Below are 26250 nucleotides of genomic sequence, written 5' to 3'. Positions count from 1 at the left end.
CTACATAATATGTATTATTATTTATTGTGTAGTACACGTGTATCCTTGTCAACTTGTTTGAATAGGATTTTAAACAAAACAAAAAAATCCTTGCTCGTGTAGGTTTTGAAAACCTTTCCACTCAACAACATGACCCACTTTTTTATGAATTTAGTCAAAACTAATGATGGAGTAGTATATTTTTTGGAGATAAACAACACCGCATAATGCTCAGTTGCCAAATTAATAGTTCATACAATAATCAATTTAATTATTTATGTGCACACTTTTAATCAAAAAAATACGTATCGAATTACCATAATTAACTGTTCACGTATTATACAATATAATGCGTGGTTGTTATATTTGTTGATTATTATAAATACAATAATCAACAAATATTTATTATACTTCGTGAACTGAATATTATTCCCATACAAATAGATTATTTGTTTTATGAAATTTCTCAACCTGGTAATCCAGTTCATGAAAATACTGATTTCCCCATACCTAGATGTAGAAAATACATATGTATAAATTACTTCAAATGGTTTTAAACAAGTCAGAGCGATATATCATTATTCATTATGCTTGTACTTCCAATCATTATTTTATCTTAATTAAGCCTTTACTTTCAAACTTAATTGAAATTAATGGAAATAAAACTCAGGTGGTGCGCTGTTTCCCTTACCCCTGAAGGCCAAATCGATCGTATGCATGTCATTAGTCTCTGTCACGTAATCTGTTTAAAAAAAAATCTGCATAGTCAGTCCAGTCGTATTTTAATTCATTTGTATTCAGCTGAAATTTTTTTATAATCAATATGGCTATTGAAAAAAAACAGAAAAAATGTATACACACAGTACGTATGTAATATTATATAATAGTACAAATAATTGATGTTACAAAAAAAAAAATAATAAAAAAAATTGAACAAAATACAATTATGTGACAGAAATTATACATAGTTGTCGAAACTTTAAACGTTAATAGCTGTGTAAATTGTTATAAATGAACTCTGTCTGAAGTAAAAAATAAATAAATAAAGGTAGGGTTGAAAGTGGGGGGTAAACATTATTAACGAGCAAAGGGAGTATGGCTATTATTATTAAGACGTTTATAGGAGATTGCTCAATCCATCATGATGGTAACGTGTAGAAAAGTGAAACTGCTCGTTTGTGAAGGAAACGCTTTGTAATAATACTTGGAAGAGAAAAAAAATCAAGATAGATATTTTTTAGCAGTGATTATTATTATACGAGCAGCAAAGGAATTGTGTACAGCGAGGATTTTCGGCAATAAAAAAGGCGTTATTAAAATTTAAAATTAAAAATAAATTAAAAAGTTGAACAAAGAGACTGTCCCCGGCATACATTGTATTCCAGTGATTTCGAGATTTATATTCCTAGGGGCAATTTACAATTACAGTGGTTTACCAAATTAATGATATTTCCAGGGTTGGACTGGGTTGGTGGTGATGGGGCGATTTTTTCTCGTACTGACGTTTCCGTCGTGCTTTTAATGGCCCTTTGCGAACCCCTGTTTCTAATTGCACCGCCGGCTGTTCCACTATGCACATTGCACACCCCGCCATCACTATCTCGCCGAGGTTTTAATATTGCCAATACACATTCGAAATAACAATCATAAAGGGAAAAAGAGGAAAAAATAATTACCTATATATATTGGGTATCCGTGACCACGTCATTTGTTTTAAAAATTATGATCATTTAATATCCTTCTATTGTTTTCGACATTATTATTCTCTATAATAATTCTGTAAATCAATTACATTTGGCAATGTGCTGACAAGTTTAATTTTCAGGCAATAGATCAACGAAACAAGCATAACACTTACATGCTATAATTATTACGTACATAGATACTAGATAAATGCATTTTTTAATTAGCACTTAAAATAAAATCGATTAATAATGGTGGGCAACCACGGGTCATCAGAATTATTACCAATACCAATAAAAAAAATACCATTTTATTCAAATAGTTATAAATTACAGTTGTATTTATTACATTCATAGAGAATTGTATTTTACCATACAGAGATTTTATTCGTTATATGTTATAGTATTTATTTTATAAACGTTTAAATTAGGTGTTATCACAACTTAGATGTATAATAAATTATGTGTGTGTTAACATAAGCCCATAATTGTATGCGACGTAAATAATTTGATGATTACTACTCATTACGCAGTTGTTATTTAAATATTAATGATATTATACGTTTCCAATAAGACACTTTCGTTTCCTATTATAAAGTTGATAATTATTAATGATGATGTCAAAATGACTTCTCTGACATTTGATATGCATCCGAGTGTTATAACAACATTTTAAACAAGAAATAATAATAAAAATATAACACCACAAGCCATACACCCAACACCCGTGTTTTTATTTTTGTTTTAAAGGGGGGTAACTGTAAGAATCGATACATAAATTACACACAAGCACCAGTAGTTAAACGATAATCATAAAAAATTGCCACCCTCTGGTGACAACAGCAACAATACTAGGACGATATTTCACTTAGGAGGGATGATCGAGAGCACATTAAAACTGTCCTGCAGGACGTCATGCTGTTTCTTTTATCCTATACACCCCTTGGACACTGCACAAACACACGAGAGAGGCATCAGACTTACGTCAGCAAAATTGAATTGTAGGGTCAAAAACTCAGAATTTAATTTGGTCTATCTCTGCACGAAGATGAGAAAAATTATAAGGTTGTACAACAAACTGCGTTAACTGTTAATTCTATTAACAACTAATATTATAATTAGATAATTACCAACAAATATTATTCATTGCAATAAATAATGATCAAAATCATATTGTTAAATTGTCCACACACTTTTGTCAAAAAAGTTTATACGGTTACACGGATGAAAGGTAAATTTTAGTTAACAAATTAATAAATAAACAAAAAAATAAATACATTTAAATATGAATAGAGGTGATTTAAATATGTGTCAGACAATCATAATAAATTATCTTTTATATGTTTAGAGAATAATAAATAAATTCATCATAGAGAAGAGAATAGAACATATTGTAACACCATACAAAAATATTTTTCTCTAGTTTTCAGTTGTTTATGTATAGAAAAATATTAAAAACCAAAGAAGAATTTCATAAAGCCAAGGGTGGTATTTTTTATGCTCATACACGCGCTTGAACCCCATAAAAATATAATACACCATACATTAATATGCGTCAAAATGCATTAAATATGCAAAATAACTTATACATACATGGCTTAGCAACATTATGAAACGAATTTGTATTGAGCCATAAAAAACTAAAGGGGAGGTTTCAATATTATCAGTAACGAACGTAATAATTTTCATAAAGCTTCAATTAATATTTGTATAGTGTTCAAATGTCAAGATTATAATCTGCATATTATTTTATTATACGTTTTACAAATACTATTAATATTTTTTTCAAAATATATCACATTTATACTTTAAATCATCATAACTAAGAACATATATATTTTGTAAGTATTGATAGATCAAGTTCGTTAACTGAATAATAAAATTTCATATAAATAAAAATGTATAAGAAGTACTTTAATTATTGTTTTGTATAAGTAGGTAATTCTGAATTTTACACATTTTAATTAAAGGTTTCTACGATGACAAATATTTTTTGAAATAAATTATTTTATATAAATCGGTTGATTGTAAAAACATTATACTAGGTTAAATTAAATAACAATTATAACTTGCATTATATTTTGTGAGCCCAATGACCCATGTGGCTGAAGGTCTTGTATCAATAAAAAAAAATATATAGCTTGCATAATGCACGTCATACTATATTATATCGAGAATGTATTAGATCTTAGCTTCTTTTCAGCATCTAATTATTATGTTTTTAACAAGATTAAATGCCATACAAATATTGTATCATTTTTCCAATAATAATATTCTAAGTAAATATTTTTATTACATGATTCAACCATTGATAAAAAGTAAATATATAACTAATTAATTATGCTAGGTGATAAGATAACAGTATTAAAGATTCATATTTAATATGGTAATGAGATAAAAATATTAATGTCAGCGGTATGTTCAAAACAAATTTTAATTGCATCCGTTTTGGATATTTATACCATCGCGTTACAATTACAGTGAGAGTATTTTAGTACGTTACGTTACATTCGTCATTCATAAGCAATAAATACATTGTTTGGATAAATTCATTTTTGTTGAAAAATCATTGAACATGATTAGGTATTTTATTTAAAATAAACGTATTTACGTATCGTAAAATATCGCGTAATTATATACATAGTTCTAAATCTATGAAAAGTTTTTCATATGCCAAAAAGGCAATAAAAGTACAATTTGTAGTATAAATCGAATTAGATTGAGTTTACAAACTTATTATACCATGTTAGAACACAACAAATTGATGTAAAGACTTGAATTATTATAGTTGAATTTGAAGAATAAAAATACGAATGGCCGACAAAAGTATACGGAAAGTACAACTGCACAAGCGGAAAATCCATATAAAATTTATAGAACTCAACAAACGGAAGCCACTTGAAACTTCCACAATATATATTATAACATACGAATGATTTTTTTTATTATTTTCAAACAAAAGTCAGAGTCTCGGTTTGATATGTAAAAAAATATATATGTATTAGATATATTTTATGTTTGTGTGTACAGTGTACGTATGTATAGGTTCTGTGTATTTTCCTTACCTACATTAAACTTTATTGGTAATTTCCTCTTCCGTTCATATTTTTTCATGGAAAATTCATTTTTTTTTTTTTTACTTTGGGTCGAGGGCTTACAGAAGAGGGAGGAAATTACACAGCAAACCTTTTTGAAAACTCACGACCGCCCCGAGCGACTGTTTTTTTTATTAGCGGCGAGTAGTATATAATAATATAAACATTGGGAAAATATAATACCTATTCAATACTACCTATATATAATGCTAATAATATTTTAAATCATAATTTTAAGCCATATAAAAGTGATATAATACAGTCTCGGGCTATACGTGGACGATAAACTAATCTACTAGAGATGTATTAATAATGTTAGTTCTGTGTTAATCATACGACCATATCTCACTTTAAAAGTTATTATAAAAATATAATAATATTGATAAAGGTACGTTTTAAATATCAAAAATAATCATTCATTATTAACCTAGTAAAGACATTTTTTAAATTATCAATGATATGAAAAAATTTTAATATTATTTCCTTCAGTGAGTAGGTACATAATTCATAAATTGCTTCATAATATATTAATGAACAAATTTACAAAATTATCTTTCAAATTTACAATAATAATTCAACATAACACATTAGAATAATATCCATCTTCAATAAAAATAGGTAAATGAAAACGTGTCAGACTCTGTAGTCTTGAGGACACCTAAACTTGAGGTTATACATATTATGTTTAAGGATCATAATACCATCCACTGACGCAGACTATTTTTTTTAAGTGACTTTTTATTCACCAGTAATTATTTCATTATCTTTTTAAACTTAATTATGTTGTTTTTACAGATTAAAAAATATTCTTATCGCATTCAAATTATAAAACAAATTGCTTTTAGTCCTATATTTTTAAAATTAAAATAAAATAAAATAAATACAGCAGTATATTGCTGAAAGCGTCGCATTTTTATACATCTGCCAAATTTTCACGAAAAATACGTTTGTCTATTTTTAAAGCATTTTATGATTGATATGTATTATTTTTGGTTTAACATAATAATTGCATTAATTATTTATGCATAAAGAAATCATTTATGCATTGGTTTCAATATGATACCAACAACACATAAAATGTATTCTACAGGTTTATTACTTGTTTTCTGGATAGATTATATATGATTAAATCAGTTTTATTCTGTTAGTACTATTTCTTTTAGATTCCAAGCACTCGGCTCCAATGAATGTATTGGTTTTACAATGATATGTGTGTTTGTGTTTGTCTGACGTCATCTTTAAGAACATAGCTTCTATGTTCAACTTTGAGAAGGATTTCTGGTAGCAAATTGAATTTAGTTGGTTCTTTAGGAGGTCAAGAGTAAAAAATTCCAAGTACTTTTCAATAAAATAGGAGTAAAAAAATGAAAAAATAAGAGGAATATCTATACAACTTTTAGATGGTCGAAAATTATTATAAAAACCATGATTTAAACAAAATGTATCTTAGAAAGTATCAACTTTTAGAAAAATTATCATTTAAAAACAAAACGTTATAGAACGATTCAATCTGAATAAATAAGTTAATTGTACGTGCCAGCTAAATTAAACAGACAATTAACTTAGTTAATGTAGTTAGTATAGCAACGTAGAACGATAAATACCTACGTGTTATAATTTATATATTGTATAGGTATCTGATATAAAAACATTAGTATTGACATTACGATGTAATTAGGAACATTTATAACGTGAACTAAATTAGGTAGGGGGACGAAGTGGCCTAGTGGATAACGCGTCGGTTGCAACGCGCACCGTCGCCGGTTCGAACATCGGTCACGGGCGGCACTTCTCTCCGGGCATTCACGGTGCCTGGAGATAGTGGCCGCCATCCCCCACCCGGGCATGCCAGAAACCTACGGGTGCCCACTAGAAATTCTGGTAAAACAAACACACACGTGTTCCCTAACCTCTACAGTTCCAAAACCTATCGTACCAACCTTACCCCTAACACAGTTCATAACCCCTACAACAGCTAATGACGCCGGGCTTAAGTTCAATAAAAAAATTAGGTAGTTAGTACCAGGCACCTACGTCGTATTTTGGCACCACGAACCCAATTAATGAGGGATGGGAAAAACAATTTTATCAACAATAAATGTATACAACTATTTTAGATTAGTTTTCAATTGACCCATCACCCGGTCACCCGAGGTGTATAAACCAACTATATGTGTGTGTATATTTTACTTATATAAAATTAATCAAGAAATGATTCTAATGAATATTAAGTCTATTCTAAGTTCATAATTATTAACTATAAATATACTTTTTGTAATCCAAAGACGTCTAATCGAATTTATAAGAGCGCAAAAGTATCACCGTTGATTATGAATACGAAGTTTTAATTAATTTTATTTTTATTCAATTTACTGACATATTGTGTCCAATATAAAATATACTTATAAGATAACATAACAAGGAATTTTAATAATATAAGGAAAATAGTAATAATAATTATAATAAAAGTAATACATTTTAACTTTTTGACAACCTATTCGAAGGTGAATATATTCATGTCTATTCTATTAATCGTAATATTGATAGGAAATATGATGCTATTAAACTATTTACTACAATCCAAAATTGCGAGTACAAAAATTATAAATATTGTATAGGTATTTTGTTTTACATTGTGTATGGATATTGAATATGGATAAATTGAATGAGTTCAAGAATAAATTGTAATTTCCTTAGTATTTCTACTGATGACTTGCGTGACAAAAATGCATACAAATTGAATTGAACATTGTGAAAATAAAATAATTTTTGGAGAAAATACTTATTCAAAAATCAATGCAGAAACATTAATCAAATATTATTTTCCCTTTTTTGAACATACGGTTAGTTTTTATCTTTTCAAGAAATCGATTAATGAAAAAATTCAGGAATTAGAATCAGGCACAAAGTATCAAAATAATTAAAATGTCAACTAAAAAATTACAGCCTTAGCATTTTCGCCCAACAACAAAGTCGGGAAAAACTAGAACTTGAGTATGATCAAAGATTGCATTATATCGAATCTCATATTTTAAGGATAACTATAATATACTGAGAAAAATAAAATTACGTTATGGAAATAGTAAAATCAATCGAATTCCTCCGGTGTATCCTACAGAAATATGGTTACATCGAAGATATAGGATAAAACGCCTCGAACGTCAAATGCTACCGAAAGAAGAAATAATAACACTACCTATGCTCAGTCCAGCGAAAGAACTTGTCGATTCTGCGCTTCAACACACGACAAGCTACCATTGAAACCGGTTTAACTACGGCATGGTGTCCCGCGTAGGGAATACTAGGGATGTGTAGAAGAACCGATTTTCAAAATGTTGACCTTCTAAAAGTTGACATTTTAAAAAATCCGCGAAAAAAAACCAACACAACATCACAGTTCTCGACATTTTGTGTTTTTTTTTGTAGTAATTAAAACAACAAAGCATCCGTAGAGACTTGACATTTTTACAAAATATGTATGTGCCTGTGCATTTCCCATAGGTGCATATTGTGATTTTTGGCTCGACTTTAATGCTACGAGTCATACATTACGTATGACTATTATTATTATTTATTGAATCAGAATAATAATAAATACATTATCACATATGCAATTGTATACATATATTTAATATATATGATATTCGAGTTCATTGTACATAACATAATATTGTAATTAATAACTATAATTCTTAATTTTACATACAATTTACGTATATCTTATTTAAGTAAAGCTTCTTGTGGTGATGGGATCACTATTTTTGTTATTTTTTGATTTCAGTGTTAAAAATGTATAAAATAATAATTTAAAAATAGCTCAAAAATTTAAAATGAGATTCCTTATAAATATTTCTAACAGAAATTAAAAAATATCTAAAAAATTGTTTTTAAGTTAATATTTTAATGAAATTGAATTCTTAAACAAAAAATTACGATTTTTCTTCAACGATTTTATTTATTTTGTAGTTATTATAAAAATATTAACTGCATAGAGACTTTATTAGTTAGCATACCACTTTTTCACTATTACGTTATTTACTATATACGACGAAATCTTCGAAATATTTAGATAAATTTTAAGCAAGAACTTATTTGAACCTTTCTATACGGTACGTCAATATTGCATTTTGAGTTAATAACATGCTAGTAAAAATACCTGCTATACCTAGTAATAAATTATCATATTATTTATGGTATTTGTTTTTGTTAAAAATAATTCAACCTACCTACTGTGTTACCTACCAATAGAGAAATGTTTAAAATAAAATAAATAATAATACTAATAGCAAGATTAATATTATAGATAAAATATCCTTAAAAACATAGGCTGACAGACCGTCTCCACCCAGAATCGTGTTTTATCGTATACAATGAGTTATCATTGTATTCAAATTTAACACATCCATTACAGTGACCTACTCAATGATGAGGTTAAATTCGGTACCTACTATACACTATAGCGACTTCACCGATTTTTTAATAATATTTTTACGGGTTAAATTAAAACGTCTAAACGTTCCCCTGGCCTTTTGATCCTTTCATAAATAACACGGCTCTATTCAAATGTTTATTTTAGATAATGAACCTTATCATATAAAACAATATATATTTTTCCTAAAACATAAGTCAAATTAAGAGCTCATTTTCTTTTAATCAATTTATTCTTGGTTAAAATAAAGGGCACTGGGCACCACTGATAAATACTGATAAATTGAATTAATAAAAGTGTCTACTATTATGTTAATTCACGAATCATTTATTGGTATTTGTAATAGACATAATCAATAAAATAATACCATAAGTATAAATATTCTTAAATACTAAAAACGAAATGTGTTGTAGTAACGGAATTTAATAGGTCACATAAAGTTTTTAAGCATCTTAAATGAGCTATCCAAATAATAATAGTCTAAAAATAGAATATATCATCACATGGGACACAGATTAAAAGAAACCCGATATCTAGATATCTTTATCATAAGGGTTTTCAACGGATTTAATTTCTTAGAAAACAAGGGTGTTACTATTATTTATATATCTACATATATTATTAATACATCTTGGTGCAATTTGAATATAATATTATGATTATTAAAAAAAGAAGTTTCAAAGGTCAATAATAAATAGTTTCAGTGTAGATTAAATGGTCACAGGTGATAACTGATAGGTCATATTAATGACTTAATGATCCATAGTATGATAATGAGAGTTAAAAATAACAGAACAATTTGTAAAAATAATTGTCAAATTTACTTTAATTTATTAAAAGCTTTAAAATTGTATAATTTATTTACAAAAAACATGAATCGTAATAAAACGAATAAAAAATAATATGATCTCTCTTATTTTTCATTAATTTTAATAACCGGTCATCCGGTTTGATTATAAATTTAATAAAAACGGTAAAAATGAATTTTAATTTATTGTAATTAGGAATAAATTTTTTTTATAATTCGCAACGCGTATCGTGAAAAGAACAGTTGAAATTAATACATTAACGTAGAATAACAATGCGAAATGAAACGGTGGATAAAAAGAGGAATGGTCATATCGTATTGTTCTAGATTGTTAAAATGCCACAAAAATAAATGGGGGAAAGACAGACTGAGTAGGAGTGAAAGAGAAAAAGCTTTCGAAGGGTTAATATTTAATGTTAGCAAGTCTACATTGAAAAGGCGGAAGCGGCACACGAAAATTAATTCCTTCGGGGCTAAGGGCTTTTTAACGTTTAATACGCTGTTATTCTTTTGTTGCTCTCTACTCCAAAAGCTCTCACTCTCACTCAACCATCGTCCTCTAGCCCGTTGCATTTTGCATATATACCGCCCACCCCTGGTATAGCAGCAGTATTGCAATTCTCTCTCAGGAAAGCCTGTAATAATATTTATTTTTTAAATATAGACCTATATATAAAGAAACCCTCCCAATGCAAAAACAAACTATTGAGATTGCGGAGGACATGAGTAGGGTCTCTCCAGATTCAATTAGTAAAATAATAATAATAAAAAAAACAATATAGCTTTGTAAACAAGTGACGTTTTCCGCCATTCAGGGTTTCCGGGGTAAAGAAAAAGCCACTATGTATTTAATTTGTTTTTGACATATGGGTTTAAATTAAATGTACCTACCGGTGTTTTATTTTTATTGATTTTTGTGTATACATGTTATCGACAGATTAGTGTGTGTCCATTAATAAAGTATTAAAACATTTAAAATATAATATTGCATCGTTAAATTATAAAGGTCCATCACAATGATATCACCATAAATTATAACCAATACATTTCAAAATATTTCATAAAAAAAATGATGTATCTAATATTAAAAAGCAATTGATATTAGTTGTATGCATTGGTGAAAATAATGACATTTTAGAAAATAATTATGATGGAAAATATTGTAGATGATAATGTTATAAAATATATTATATATAAATTAAATCTGATTCGTGCACAGTGTAAAATTACTAGTCTTAAACTCTTTAACGTATACAAAGCGCGGTATTAACTACTATGGATACAGTATATGTAACAGTATGTGTTCATAAATAGGTGAAATTAATCGAATATAGGCTTATCATATTTTAATGCAGCAAACGTGACCAAAATAATTTTACTTCATTTCGTCCATAATGCACTAACCCTAGCTACAATCAATTTATTTGAGTACCTGCTCTAATTGTTACCTACACATGCAAATCACTTATTCGCTATTAAGACCAGATACCTAATAATGAATTGATTACTTGAAGACAACTACCGTAGGTACGTAACTCCATACAGAATTAATAAAGCAATTCGAAAATACTTGTTATACAATTACCCGTATTACAATTACTGTTGGGATCGTCACCGTCGGTAATGTACGTGGTTCTAACTTCTAGGTCACTTTGTGGGGCCGAACATTAAAAATGTGACACGTAACACTAGGTACGGTCGGTTAAAACTTCAGATTGTAGAACGCGGACACTGCAGGTATAGGTATAACGTTTAAGTGTATAATATAAAAAATGTCTTAAGTCATGACTCGTGATCAATTATATTAAAAATGTTATTAAGTTACCTTCTGGTATAATATCTAATTTGGTAAAATAATTATAATTTATAAAATAAAAATATTATAACACTAATTTGTTTGGTTGTTACTTAAACTGTAAATTTAAAAAAAAAACTTTGAATGTATTGACTTATTTATATTATTAAACATGTTTAATTTAATTTTAAATATCAAATAAATAAAATAATATTTAAATCTTATCCAACTTTATAACATTATATATGTATGTAGTAGGTATGTACTTGATATTTAAATATTTCATGTACATAATAGTACAAAGTATCCGCGTTATGCATTTTATAATTAAGCAATGGACAGTACAAAGTTATCGTTTACCGAAAGTATCTTCCACTAATAATTTCCATACCTATACATCTAAACATAGCCATTAATTTAGGCGATTTAATCAAAAGCCAAGATATCTTTTATCTGCTTTAGGTAAATGCCTATAATAGGTGACTAAAGTTACTAGTGTATTGCATTGCATATTTTCACCTACGGCTGACTTATTATTAGAAGATTGATGATTTTAATTTATTTACGTAGTTTATTTAGTTGCACATAATTACTCTCATAACTATGTGATTTCTTCATACAATATTTTACTCGAAAACATGACATACAATATTTTACTCGAAATTCATAATAATTTAAAAAAATAAAAAATATTATAGCCAATTTTAAAATATTTAGAAAATACACGGTAAACAAATTAAACAGACAAAGAAACAGGAAGGAACAAAAAATGTAAATTTAAATTTGGAACTGTATAGAATACTCGTATGCCAGATTGTCAGAGCACCATTTATTTGCTCTCTCTAACCCACGTGCAACTCGAGTTATGTTAAAATATTAAAATTGTCATATACTACATAGTCATAACTCATTTCAAAATTAAAATACTAATAAGAGCCTATAAGGAACTATATTTAGATGTAATATTTAGTGTTCTCATTCCTCTTGTAAGGAATGAACCATGATTTAGCCAATATCAATAACTCAGTTGAAAGATGGCACATTATTAATTTACATATTTATATTTTATAAATGATGTACACTTATATTAATACATACTATACGATTATATATTATATATCATCCATTTAATAATTTTAAAAAGTCAGTAAAATATACAGGTAAAAAATAAATTTGTAAATGCTTTATATTTTGTATTGCGTATGAAGAGAATTTGTTTCTAAGAAATTTTTGGAACAAATTGTCTTTTATAAGCTGGTGGGATATCGTCAAAACTTCATAACCCATTTTTTTCGTAGACCTTTCATTTTCAAATATTTAACATGAAAATAGCCATAAATAAAATAATTATGGCATAAATAAATAAATATTTATTATCTAAGTACAATTGAATATTAAAAATGAGATTGTCAAAATATTAAAAACCATTGATACTCCGGTGTTTATGAAATTCTAACCAAAATAAAATAGTTTAATCAACTATTGAAAGCTGGTGCTATAGTTATTTGATGATTTGACCAATAACATAAATATTATTTTGTGCAAAAATACTAAAAATAGATGGAAATTAAGTGTCTATAATTTAGCCCATCTAAGTGATGGTAAGAAACATAATCAAAAACTTGTATAATATTTAGCACACTTGTTGGTACTTACCTATACATAATAATATGTAATTACATCAATATATGTATAGTTTAAACTAATATTGGTACATGCTTTATCATTCATCGAAAATACACTAAATAGGCTCATTATCAAGTGTGGGAATCGGTGATCGTTTTTTTTTATAGGTTTTTTAATAGGTGTTTGATTACAGCACAACCCAAGCGGGCGACCAAAGACTTATACATGTACATCTAAAATATATATACAATATGATGTAAAGTATACAATCAATTAGTTTGTAAATCAAAGTTCACTGATAATTATTATGGTTATTCATAATATTTATGGATTATAATACTTAAAATAATCGATCGCAAATAGCCAACTGAAAGACGGGCATTTAATAAAAGAAACTAAAAAATAAATAACTCTTTTTAGATCATTGAAACTATTAAGAATCAATAGAAGAAAAAATTGAATTTAAAAAAAAGGGAAAGAAGGTAAGGCTGTAGGAGTCGACTGTCGAGTGTACTTCGTTAATAATAATTCATTGTACTATATTTGTTAAATTTGAATTAAATGATATAAATACCATAGCATATCGAAGTCGACTAAAAATGTTTCTGAGATGGTCTAACAACCTATATTACTAACTACTAAGTATATTTTAAGATATATTTATAATTTAATCAACTGTTTATTTTACTGTCAGTAATACGGAATGTTTAAATGATTTCTACCGAAAAAATTGCATTTTAAAATGTCCTCTTGTCTATAAAATATAATATACGTTAAAAATTGAATGTAACCACCAATAATATTTTCAAACTACAACTAAATAATTTAAATTGTTATTCGTTGTTAAAAAATATCTAATTTCATCCAAAATTATAGTTCAAATTTCTTTCAAAAAAATTGAGTTTATATAATATTCTTTTTAGATTTTTGGGTTACAGTAACAATTACTTATAAGTTATGAGTAATCATGTATTACAGTTTCAATTTTTAGTTGTAAAAATTGAAAAATTTATAGATTTTAACAACAAAATAAGTTTTGTGATTTTGAACAAATTCATCTTGTAAAATCAATACATCAATCGCCCCTCTCAGAATATACAAATATTTATACGATTCAAAAAATATAACTTATTAGGGAAAACTTTTAACTTTTATAATATAAAGAAAATTATTTTTTCATCTAAAACACATTAATATTTTCATTTTTGTAAAAGGGAAATTGTGAGTAAAATACTTCATCTTATTTTGTGAAACTATGAAATAAGGGGTATTTATCGTTTGTAACGGATAAAAGTTAAAATTATCTAATTCTTTATTAACTTTACTTTTATCTTTTTCCCACTTCCATCCTTTTTACGCGACGTTTAATTTTGTAATATTACGTTGTTCCGATTGGCTCACGAATAACTCACCCCCTACAGGAGTTGCCAATTAGGTGTCTTGTTTTATACATAAAAAGCTTTGAGCTTTCAAATAACGCACTTTATTTTTTTATTAAGGTCAAACACCCGATGTTATAGCTAGTGGTGTAAAAGGGTTCTTTGTCAGCACCCACCAAGTTTAATGGAGACAACGACGGCGGCAAAATCTAATTTCGAATAAGGGGGCTATAGACATTTTTCTCACGACTTCGTTTAGAAAATAAAAATTGCGATATTTTGTAAGAAAACGAATACTGGAGTTGAAGGGTAAAAATGAAAATAAACGAATAACCACGATTGAAGTGCTGTTATACAAACGTTTAGAAATGAAATGTAGTTATATAAGAAAATAAATAAAATACGAATCGTAATTTTAACGAAAATATTACACAAACAAATAAAACGAATTTACATTTATTGAAAGAAAATATTTCAACATTTAAAATTAGGTGTTTATAATATAAAGTATAGAATAATGTAAGAGTTACGGTTATTTTAGAGTTGAGCACTTGAGTATTTTATTGAATATTATTTCGATTTCAAATTTATAAGATATGTATAAAATAAAAAATGTCATTGCAAAACGTATACTATTCATCTGATTTTAAGTATGCCACGGTTACTTAGGTTAAATGAGAAGACATAATAAAGGTGATGTAACAAATGTTTTATAATTCATAGGTAAAAACTATCAAAATAATGTATTAAAAAATAAAACAATAATTTATTTTTGAAGGGATCGATAAAACAATAACTTGGATAAACCAGGTAGAGGTAACAAACATGGGTAGTAATATATTACTAGTGGTGAAATAAATGGCTACTTTAAGGTCGGATAATATTGCTTGTTATTTTTAAAGGGCTATACTAAAAAAATCATTATGCAAATTGTATATTGTGTTATTCCACAACACAACTATCTAAATGCGTTGATCCACAGAACTTTTAGTTTATAAGAATATGTAAACTATAGTTATGTACCCTTTGTAATAGGTTATAGAACATGAATGCAAATAATAATTTTCCACCACATTATATGAGAACTACATGAAATTAATTGTAATGGTAATTTCAACAAAACGTATTCAATATTACCTATCAATTATCATATATAAATAGGTTGTAGGTACACCTATTTCCTAAATGATATTAAATAAAAAATATAAAACATTTATCAAATATTATTTTATTAGAGATACATTAAGGTAAATAAAATACTAACCCATAATCCTTTTGACTTCTTTTTGACTGATGAACACATTCAAGTGACCTGTTGCACTTGACAAGCAATATAGCAAGAGAATTGTGATGAGCCCCATCTGTGTTTATGCTGTTGTCCTCTAAAATAAAAAAATATAACTTATATATTATGTATAAAGTGTATACCTCGGTGTATACAATATACACATTTTTTTTATAATCACATGTTACACTTATGTAATTATATATGGACCACATGGACACATGGTATGATTATGAGTATGACGTCATATTGTAATTTAGTAATATTATGTAGTGGTTCACACGCCGACATGAAGCATGCAGAGAATACAGTTTTAGAAGTCGTTAAATTCTGTTAACACATTAAATGATGAGATCATTAATGTTAATTAAGAGTGACTAATGACCGTAACCTTTAATATAAAACAAACTAAGAACTTGAATATTAATTTCTAATAACTAAAAAATAAAACGATATTTTTACTTTATTTATACTTTAAACGAGTAAGTGTAATAACAGTGCATACACATTTTTCCTGTTCTCGTTTACGTTTTACATAAATATAATAATATCGATAATATTTATTTTGAACTACAATTTTTAAATTTTCATAGTATTCATAGAATGATACGACTATACGACTTACCTACTGTATCAAAAGAAATTTAAAACATTTTGACACAAATGAAGTTTAAAAAGTTGAACATGAGCATATTCTTATAGCGTCTATCTCGTGTCTATAAACTAAAATTTCAACAAAAGAGGAACTTTTGACAACGTTATTATAGAAGTTGAATAGAAAATTATGATAAATCTACCGAAAAACCTTTGTCTTCGGCTGAAGGATGTAATTGATTGTCTCTATCTTACAAGTTACAAGTAGATACATTTATTAAATTAGGTAGGTACTTAGTATTCACTTAAATGATAATTAATATGTATAACATAACATGATAAACTCGCGCACACTGCATAATTTATATAGTTTTGTTTTTGCAGTTATTTTAGATTCCGAGAGATTAATGTACATATTGGTTTTTACTTTAAACAATGATGTGTGTTTTTTTATTTATTTTTTTTTTTGTGTCGGTCATCACGGTTTGGAGCAGTAAAAATGTTCGATTTCCTAAAACAGCAACTTTTCTGGTAGGAAAGTGAATCTAGTTGGTGCATTCAGGAGGTCAAAATTTTTCAAAAGCAACAGGAAAAACAAAAAAAAATTAAGGAAAAACTGGAGTTTTTACATAAAACTAGTTTTCGAAAAAATCGATTTTAGTTATTAGTGTAAAAAAAACGACCATTGATACTTGAAATTTTCACTGAATGCCTGTGTTAGCATTTTCTTTACACTATACAATTTTCAAAATATTATGACTTGTGATGAGCATAGGCATTATAGGCATATGAAATCTTAGATTATCATTCGTTTTTTTAAATTACTTACTGTCGATAAAAAATGTTTCGCTCAGTCAAAGAACTGTAATACAAGGTTCCTTGTGAGTTGTTAATGGAAATTAAAAAAGAAGTTGAGTTTAAATCCACATTATTTTTTTTTTATTTTGACAAAATTCGTGTAAATCACGATAATTTTCCAAATTATTTTAAGTTAGAAATTTCTTAAAACATTTTCTTTTTATATTTAAGACTTAAATATGTAATACAAGATTCCTTATACGTTTGTCTACCTTCATGAAAAAAAAATTTCTACCGGAGAGTCAAATTAAATTTTGATGAGCGTTGAAATATTTACAACTGGGTACATTGGGTGTTCATATTCACTCGATTTCTCATGAAGCTTGTTATAATTCAAACACGAATAACTGAAGACACTTGAAATTTACACCATATGTTTATTTTATCAATTCATAAACTTAACAAAATTTTCAAAATATTTTTACTCGTTTTAAGCCTGTTGACGAACATTTTCAATTTTATTTTCAAATGAATTATTATAATACAATTATATTGGTTGAGTCAAAAAATATGAAAATTCAATACAAGATTCTTGATATATTATTTTAATAGCAGATGAAAAATATTAAAAATACATAGGCCCGATTTTTTTTATAAGCATTCACAGTTAAAATTTTGACAACATTTATCAAATTGAAAATTGAAAAATGATTTTGTAGTAAAAAAATTTACAAAATTTTCAATTTTTATAGCTCGGGATTGAAAATAGGTTTCACTTAAGCGATTTTTTTCGTAACTAAAAAATCTAAAAATATATATAGTTATTTTTACAGACATTTTAAGTTCAAATTTAGACAAAATTACATATTAACACAGAGAATAACGATTTTTGTCATTTTTTTGTAATTCGGTTCCAAAACACCTCAATTCAATCAAAATGTCCATTTATTACAAAATTCCAAAAATTAAAAATTACATAGTATTGATGCATGAAAAAAATCGTTCACGTTTCAACCACAGTTAAATTATTATAAAAGTAGGTAGGTACATGTTATCCGTTGGATTTAAATTTTAAATACAGATAATTAATATCGTATTTTGTATACTTATACTGTATGTGTCTCGAAAATATTAACAAACGATTTTCCTTTATAAACACAGTAAATCTATAAATTATAATACTATTACTTATTTAATCTATTGCGTGCAATTACTACGTATTTCTAGAATTCTATATTGAACTGTGAAAGTGTTTTATTTGTTAGTAGGTTACCTATCTACACAGCGTTTAATCAATTTATAAATAATAAACACCACATAATAAATTAATATTAAATTTCCCAAAATTCATTTTGTTGATCCTAATGGGATAAATGTCTGTTTGATTCAGATTTAAGTTTCAAAATTAGGATGTTTTATTTTAATACAAGTCACTGGGGACATATCAGATTATATGGGATCAGTGGTGTAGGAAAGAAATTAGTTTATAGCGACCGTTCTTACTTTTAATCAGAATATAGGTATAGTAAAATAAAAGTAAATATTCGGTACATTTATTATCTGCTGGTAATCTTGAATTAAATCAAAGAAAGATATATTTAAATATTTGGTGATAAAAATAACCAAACAACAGAATTTGACTTCCAAATAATAAAATAATATATCATTATGGGACCTACTGTGCAATTATACTGCTGGTTATTTGACATACTATTTGAACTAATCGGTGAAATTCGTTAATCACTTATGATAACGTTTTTATATTTATATTTTTATAAAATTTGGATATGATTTTTAATTTTAGAACTCGTAGTTTAATACTATTTTAAGATTATATAATCATTATGTGTAAAACATTTCGAAAATCTAATCTAATAATATTTTATAAACATGTCCATAATATTTCATTAACACTTCAATGATCCTATTTTTATAACATTTCTAAAAATGATGTTCAACTAATCAAGGTATAATTAATATCTTAAAATATATTATACATGTACATTTTGTTTTTTTGTGTGACCACTTGTCCACTTACCTACAATATTTAATAACTTCCTATTAACATTGTCGTAAATCGGGTTTCATAAAGAATAATTGTTAAATATTGAGTTATTTGTAGTAATGTACACTGTCCAAGTTAAGAAACGTAGTCGTGGCCGACTTTTGCCATGGGGCGTGGCAATACTCGGCAAGTGTACAAATAGTTGACAAGGTGGGGGAGACAAACGGGTGTTTTTGAGGCATGACCAGTTCCCACCAAAAAAGTGGTACCCTGATTTACACAATATAGCCCTTTTCCGCGGAAAACAAAAAGGTACGATTCCCATTTCCGCCAAAATGTATTTTTGTGAAAAGACGTTTCTGTCAATTATTATTTGGGAACCATGTGCAAATATAACATATTTTTATCATATGAAAATGTCCTTATCTTTATATAATTACATATCGCATATCCATTATATTTAAATATTTGGATACTTCAAATTAAAGCACAAGTAATAAAATTATACTGTCTTAAAGATATGAATTATAATGCAAGTAAATAATAATAAACTAGTCAAGTATAAGTACAATTAAAGTAAGTCAAGTTTTTAAAAAATCACATAATCATTATTATTAAATATTTAAAAATGTCATAAAAAATATAAATGATATCACAAGTCTAGTTAAGAACGGTATTACCTGTTTGACAAACACAACAGATACTGAATCCAAATATAATAACTTCACATTTTTCAGATAATTATTGTGTGCGAAATATAAATAAACTATGATACTTTTGCTTCCGTTATCGACGATTATCAACAACTATCAAGATTATTGCTGTATATATTGTTGTACCTGTGGTCTCCGCAATTATTTACAAATGTCACTGCTATTATATGTTACATCACTATATTTTATACATACCATAACATATATTGCTTAAAATGTTAAACCATTGGTTTCCAAACTTATTTTGATGGAAACATCTTTTGGTGGGAAAGGACTATGGCGGAAACGGGTAACCTCCTGTATCCTGACTGTTGCCCAACGAAAACTAGTCGCCACCGACTACGTTTCTTAACTTGAATAGAGTATAGTATGTCTCCAATTTATATATTTGTATTCACTTAAGAAAAATATATTATTACAGTCCATTTATTAAATAATAAAATGTACATCCGATATTATACGTAAGACAAACGATTATTTAATCGAAGTACATAGAAATATTAATTGAATAAAGGTATAATGTATGTTAGACCTAACCTAAACTATGTAGGTTGTTAATATTTTTACTCGGGTTTTGTATTCGATTTATTATGTGTGTCAAATACATATTTATTATTGAAGGTTTATCTTTAATTCCTCTTGTCTATTGAGCAAAATTAAATTCAAACAATTTCAATAGACTTCCCTTGTGCTGGTACCTATACCTCATTTTCCGTTTCACTACACACGTGGTGTTTTTGTATAAGGTCCTTAAAGGTTATTCTTCTTTCAGTCGATCACCTGTCAAAATAGGCTCAACGCGTTTTTATTGTGTTCAATTTTTGTATACCTTACCCAAATATGTATAGATAATAACCATGTGGTATTGTGGTAAACAAATCCAAGGAAATTATGATGTATGTATCTTATGGGAATATAACAATGGGAGTGTGCGATAATGCCCAAGGGTTCCTTCCAAGTTAAAAATAAAATATTTAGATTTTGGGTACACATAAACATAAAATACAAACAACAGGTTATAAAGATTGATTGCTATTTCCTACATTACAATTTACAATGTTAATTATTGTTATACACATTACACAGAATCTATTTTAAAATTATATATAGCCGTACAAAGATTATTATAGAATCATATTGGTTTAAGACTTGATGAAAAATTAATAATTCAGAAATAAATATTTCAACCATTTTTCCATAGCTATCCATCTTCAGCATTCACATAACAACGAGAGTGCAAATCCATATTATTTAAGAATACTACTAAATATTATTTTGCGGTTATTGTTTTATGTTTATTACCCTCATTTCCATAGCCGGATATTATTTTATGGAGCTGAATATCTATTCTGATGTTAGGATCAATAAAAAAAAAATACTTAGAAAAATTCAAAACGGATAGTTAGGTGAAATTTAAAATCTTATTGGGGGAGGGGCAAGACAGGGCACTTGCCCCCCCCCCTCCCATGGAAAAAAATATTATGAACTTGTAGCTCAATAAATATTACCACAATATTACCTTATTACCGAAATTTTTTATTTTGACCCCCCCTAAAATGTTACCTATGAGCGCCCATGGTGGTACCTATTTTTACACTGCTCATCTGAACGAAGTATATAATAGGTACGCTTATTATTCAAATATTCAATTAACTATGTATTTGGATATTGCAAACCTTAAAATCAATAATCACATTATTTATGGGAAAAAAATGCATTAGGTATAACACCTACGTTATGGACCAGGTTTTTTTTATGATAATTCTATATCAAACTTAGTACACTCATCAAAAACGTTGATCAAGTATTTCTTTTTAAAAATAATTTATTTAAAACCATTATCAATTTATGTGTATATTTTATTTCAGTTATAGATTATCAAAATTAAAAATTAAAGTTGGATATCATTATAAAAGCGACCTTTGAATAAACAAATTATGATTAAAACAGTTTGAACATTTATATTTAATTTATATTTATATAAAACTATAAAATATCAAATTAAATAATCAGTAGATATTTCTATTCCTAAGCATTTCCCAAATTCGTAAAATATTTTCGCCAAACCCGAGGTTCCCGATTGTTACTGTTGACATATAAATTTATTACAATTTACCATTTTTTTTTGGAAAATTACCCAAACAACAAAATTGATTCGTCTAAACCACCTAAAGTAACCATCATCTTCCTCGAATATCTAATAAACATGCGCTATTCGGGGGGGGGGGGGGCTAATTGAAACTTTTGGTTCATTCATATTCAATTTGTTTACGGGTACCTACAGTAATAAAAAAACATTTAATTTTAATTACTAGTGCCACTCACAAATAATATAGCAACGTTTTGAAAAACGTTGTAGAAAAACACTTAATACTAAATATAATAACAATTAATAAATAATAAATAAATAATACCTTTAAATTACCTAACATCATAATATCTATCTTAATGATTATATAGTACATTTAATAACTCTGTATTATATAACAATAACTAATAACTAATAAGTAATATATCTATTAAAATTAAAATAGTGTTACAATATAATATCAAACCATTATACTATTATGCATTTGCTTATACTTCTCACGTACATGTAACGGCAAATAAAAAAAATATTTTGAAATTTGTTATTATTACTAATCTAAAGAAATGTATAATTTTGGATGATTTCAGAGTTAAAACCGTTCAAAATAAAAAAATTTGTATCCAGTGACGTACTGTTTCATATCAAGCGTATAGGTCTATATATATCATTAATGTATCTACATTAGTCACAAGTTAAACATAAAAAAAAGGTGGATTTTATATAATACCTCGTACCTACCTAGTACCTACTAACCTAACCAATACATAATATGTTATATTTTGTCCTTTGCGAACAAATTAAATTAAATTATCATAATATGATCGTGTTTACCTTTTTTTGTTACTATTTTTTATTTCAACAATCTAGTGTCCGTCTCTGCCGAGTTTAGCATCATACTGGTCCATTAAAAAACAAACAAAAATTCACGATTACACACGATACGAGCAGGTACCTGCGTAAATCCCTCCTTTCACACTGTTCGTATTATCATATAACTCGTGTACGAAACAATAACAATAATATTATTAGTTATTGAGACGATCGTTTTTTTCTTTTTTTAATTTTCGATAACAAACTGCGACACCGCCATACAGCAGCATACACACGACAGAACTACAAAATATATTAAATTCAGAAAAAATTGTATTGCGCCGAACGCGGTACGACGCCGTCGACTCTCGTGCGCGGGACAATCGCGACACACCGGCACGACGACACGCGGAGAACTGTTGGCCCACGTGGTACCCCGGTTGCCGGTGGCACGTCGCGCGCCGTCGCCGCCGGACCGCGGTTGCACCGATCCGCCGGCCGTACCGAGAACATACGCGTCGTATACCGCGGTAAACGGCGTGGTGCCCACCCGCTGCAGCGGCCGCCGACTGCTGCAGATCGACTGTCTCCGACTCCAACCATCAAATATTCATATTGCGGACCGCGCGTGCCGTCGTAAAGTGCACGGGTCTCTCGACTCTCGGGGTTTTTGTCGTATACTGCAATAATTATTCCAAGGCAAATGGATTTCCCCACAGAGGCGGCCGGGACGCGACGAGAAAAAAAAACAAAAACAAAATAATAATAATAAATACGATAGGTTGACATTATATTATTATAGCAGTTTTGTTATTGCACTGGTATGAGTTTTATAGCTCCTTTCCCGCGGCCACGCTCTTCGGGAAACTTGTAGTCCCGCACGCTCGTTCGCTTATAAAAACCGTTCGATAGTGTCTACATACTTGTCTTGAGTTATCTACAGCACACTATATGGACTGTTAGGTACACTATTACCTTAAACATTTACCGAGAAATTAATAGTTGTATCATTATTACGAAGAACATCTGCATAATATAATCTAGCAGTAGAGAAAAAATTAATTTTATAAACATAATATAGGTATGCTTAGCTGTAGTTCATGGTAATAATTTTTCAGTATAAATGTATACGTTAGCATTATATAAATTCTGTAATACTACAAAATAACTAGTTATTTCATAGAATTACAGGTACTTTCAGTTACTATTGTATTGAATATTTGAATGAATTCATCAATACTACTTAACTAGTTATTATACATACTCACTAGATATTTTATAAACCAACAATAACCGCTTTATTTATTGTATTTAAATCAACTATGCTTGAACCTATACATAAAATATAATATTCATCTTTAAAAAGTCGATTGATTAGAATTTATTAAAATGTTGAACAAATTATAAATTAAAAACAAAAATTTAATGTTAATATTAAGTCAAGCAAGCTAAATTACTATACAAAATATAAATATTCATTTATTTCACTTCAATTTATTAGAATTATTGAAAATTATCAAACTAACCAGTCGGTCGTACAGCCGCAAAAATAAGTCTAGTCAATGTCAAATGGTGTGGTTCAATATTATTTTATCTTACTATTTTCATAAATAAAACGATAACAGCAACAAGTAATTTTATTTTATTTTATTGGACATAAAGACAGCAGCAGCCTTAGCCATGATTGGTCCGACAGTAACTTATAAGTTATAACATATAATATTTTAGATACGTATATATAAACTTAACTTAAGGATATGGTTCATATTTCATTACACAAATTAAGTTGTTTTTTTCAAATAAATATAATTGTGATTGGATCCGGACTGAAGATTTCGCACAGATGTACAGAACAGAAGGTTTCCGATCGATATTTCTGGTGATTATTGCATTCAGTTAAGATGTGCTTGATCATTGAACGCCGCAGGTAGGATATTTAGGTGAATCGGCTGTTGTCATTAGATGTCGCCGGGTAAGTGAGATTAGTTGAGACGATTTAAAATTGTTTCTGGTCTTCTGGCAAACAAATATTGTATATTATCTACTTATATATACTAATTATCAGTCCCGGTAATCTAATCTAACTAAATGATTAAACATTTCATACATTAGCAAAACCCTAACAATTATAGTATTCTATATATTAACTAGTGAATCCGTGTATTTTATGTAAACATTATAACAATATAACGATTCCAAATCAATATTTATAAGTACATCTGGAGCATTATTTATTTTATTATTTTACAGAAGTACATGTAAGAAGGAGTTGGGTGTACTGGAAATTAAATTTAAATTATTGACTACACAGATTGCTCCCTACCAATTGTTATACATTTTAAATTAACAAAGATTAAAATACCTATTAAATATTTCTTTACATTTATTTATACTCAAATATTTTTTATTTTTACTTTGTTATATACTTCTAAATTTGAAAAAAAGAATCATGGATCATACAAGTATATGCACTATTGTACTCGTTCATTGTGAACTTTCCACACGCTTATTCATATAAATAATGTTTTAGAAGTAATCATTCTATTGAAAACAGTTATTTACCACAACTTGCAATGAAGTGTAGGTATTCATCATAAATCATAATAAATTTGTAATTCCCGAATTGTTAATAAATTTTTCAATGTTCAACACTAATTTTGTCATAGTTGATAAAATAAGATATAATTTGTTCATATTAGATAAATAAAAAATCATTTAACTGACAACTATCATTGTTAAGATTACATCTTTCTTTTTTTATTTGTAGGCCAAGCTATTTTTTGGATTTGTACTGTTTTAGGGGGGGGGGGAGTTTTAAGCTCCCGAAAAGTTGCTTATAAAGTAATTTTGGATATAATAGGACATCATATTATACACTTATAGATTATTAATTATTAAATTATAATAATTGAAGAAGGACGTGGGATATTTACGTTGAACCAAAGATTAAAGAAGCTAATAACTGAGGATCCCCAACAATAGAGGAATAAATATAATAATGTACTACGTAAGCATGTAAATACTAAATTGTAAGCCAACCAAATGGTTGATAAACAATGTATAGTTTAATATAGTGTAATGTATAATATATTATTATTATAAATGTATAAAATATTATCGTTTGAATTTAGAAGCACTTTATAAGTGGTTTTATTCGGGTGCG

General features: G+C 27.7%; 1 protein-coding gene across 1 annotated transcript in view; it reads right to left on the bottom strand.

Moving 5' to 3' along the window:
- LOC111033439 (tyrosine-protein kinase Dnt-like) overlaps positions 1-23633 on the bottom strand; it is a 79577-nt gene extending 55944 nt beyond the window's left edge. The window contains exons 1-2 of the mRNA XM_022314170.1: positions 23109-23633; positions 16058-16175 (exon numbers count right to left, since the gene is read on the bottom strand). Coding sequence (XP_022169862.1) covers positions 16058-16154 — 97 coding nt within the window. The 5' untranslated portion in view covers positions 16155-16175; positions 23109-23633. The remainder of the gene's footprint in view (positions 1-16057; positions 16176-23108) is intronic.
- Positions 23634-26250: the final 2617 nt, after the last annotated feature.

Source organism: Myzus persicae, unplaced genomic scaffold (assembly GCF_001856785.1).
Source record: "Myzus persicae strain clone G006 unplaced genomic scaffold, MPER_G0061.0, whole genome shotgun sequence".
NCBI classification, from domain to species: Eukaryota; Metazoa; Arthropoda; class Insecta; order Hemiptera; family Aphididae; genus Myzus; species Myzus persicae.
Note: the sequence above shows the minus strand (reverse complement) of the source record. Positions and strands in the feature narration are given on the sequence as shown.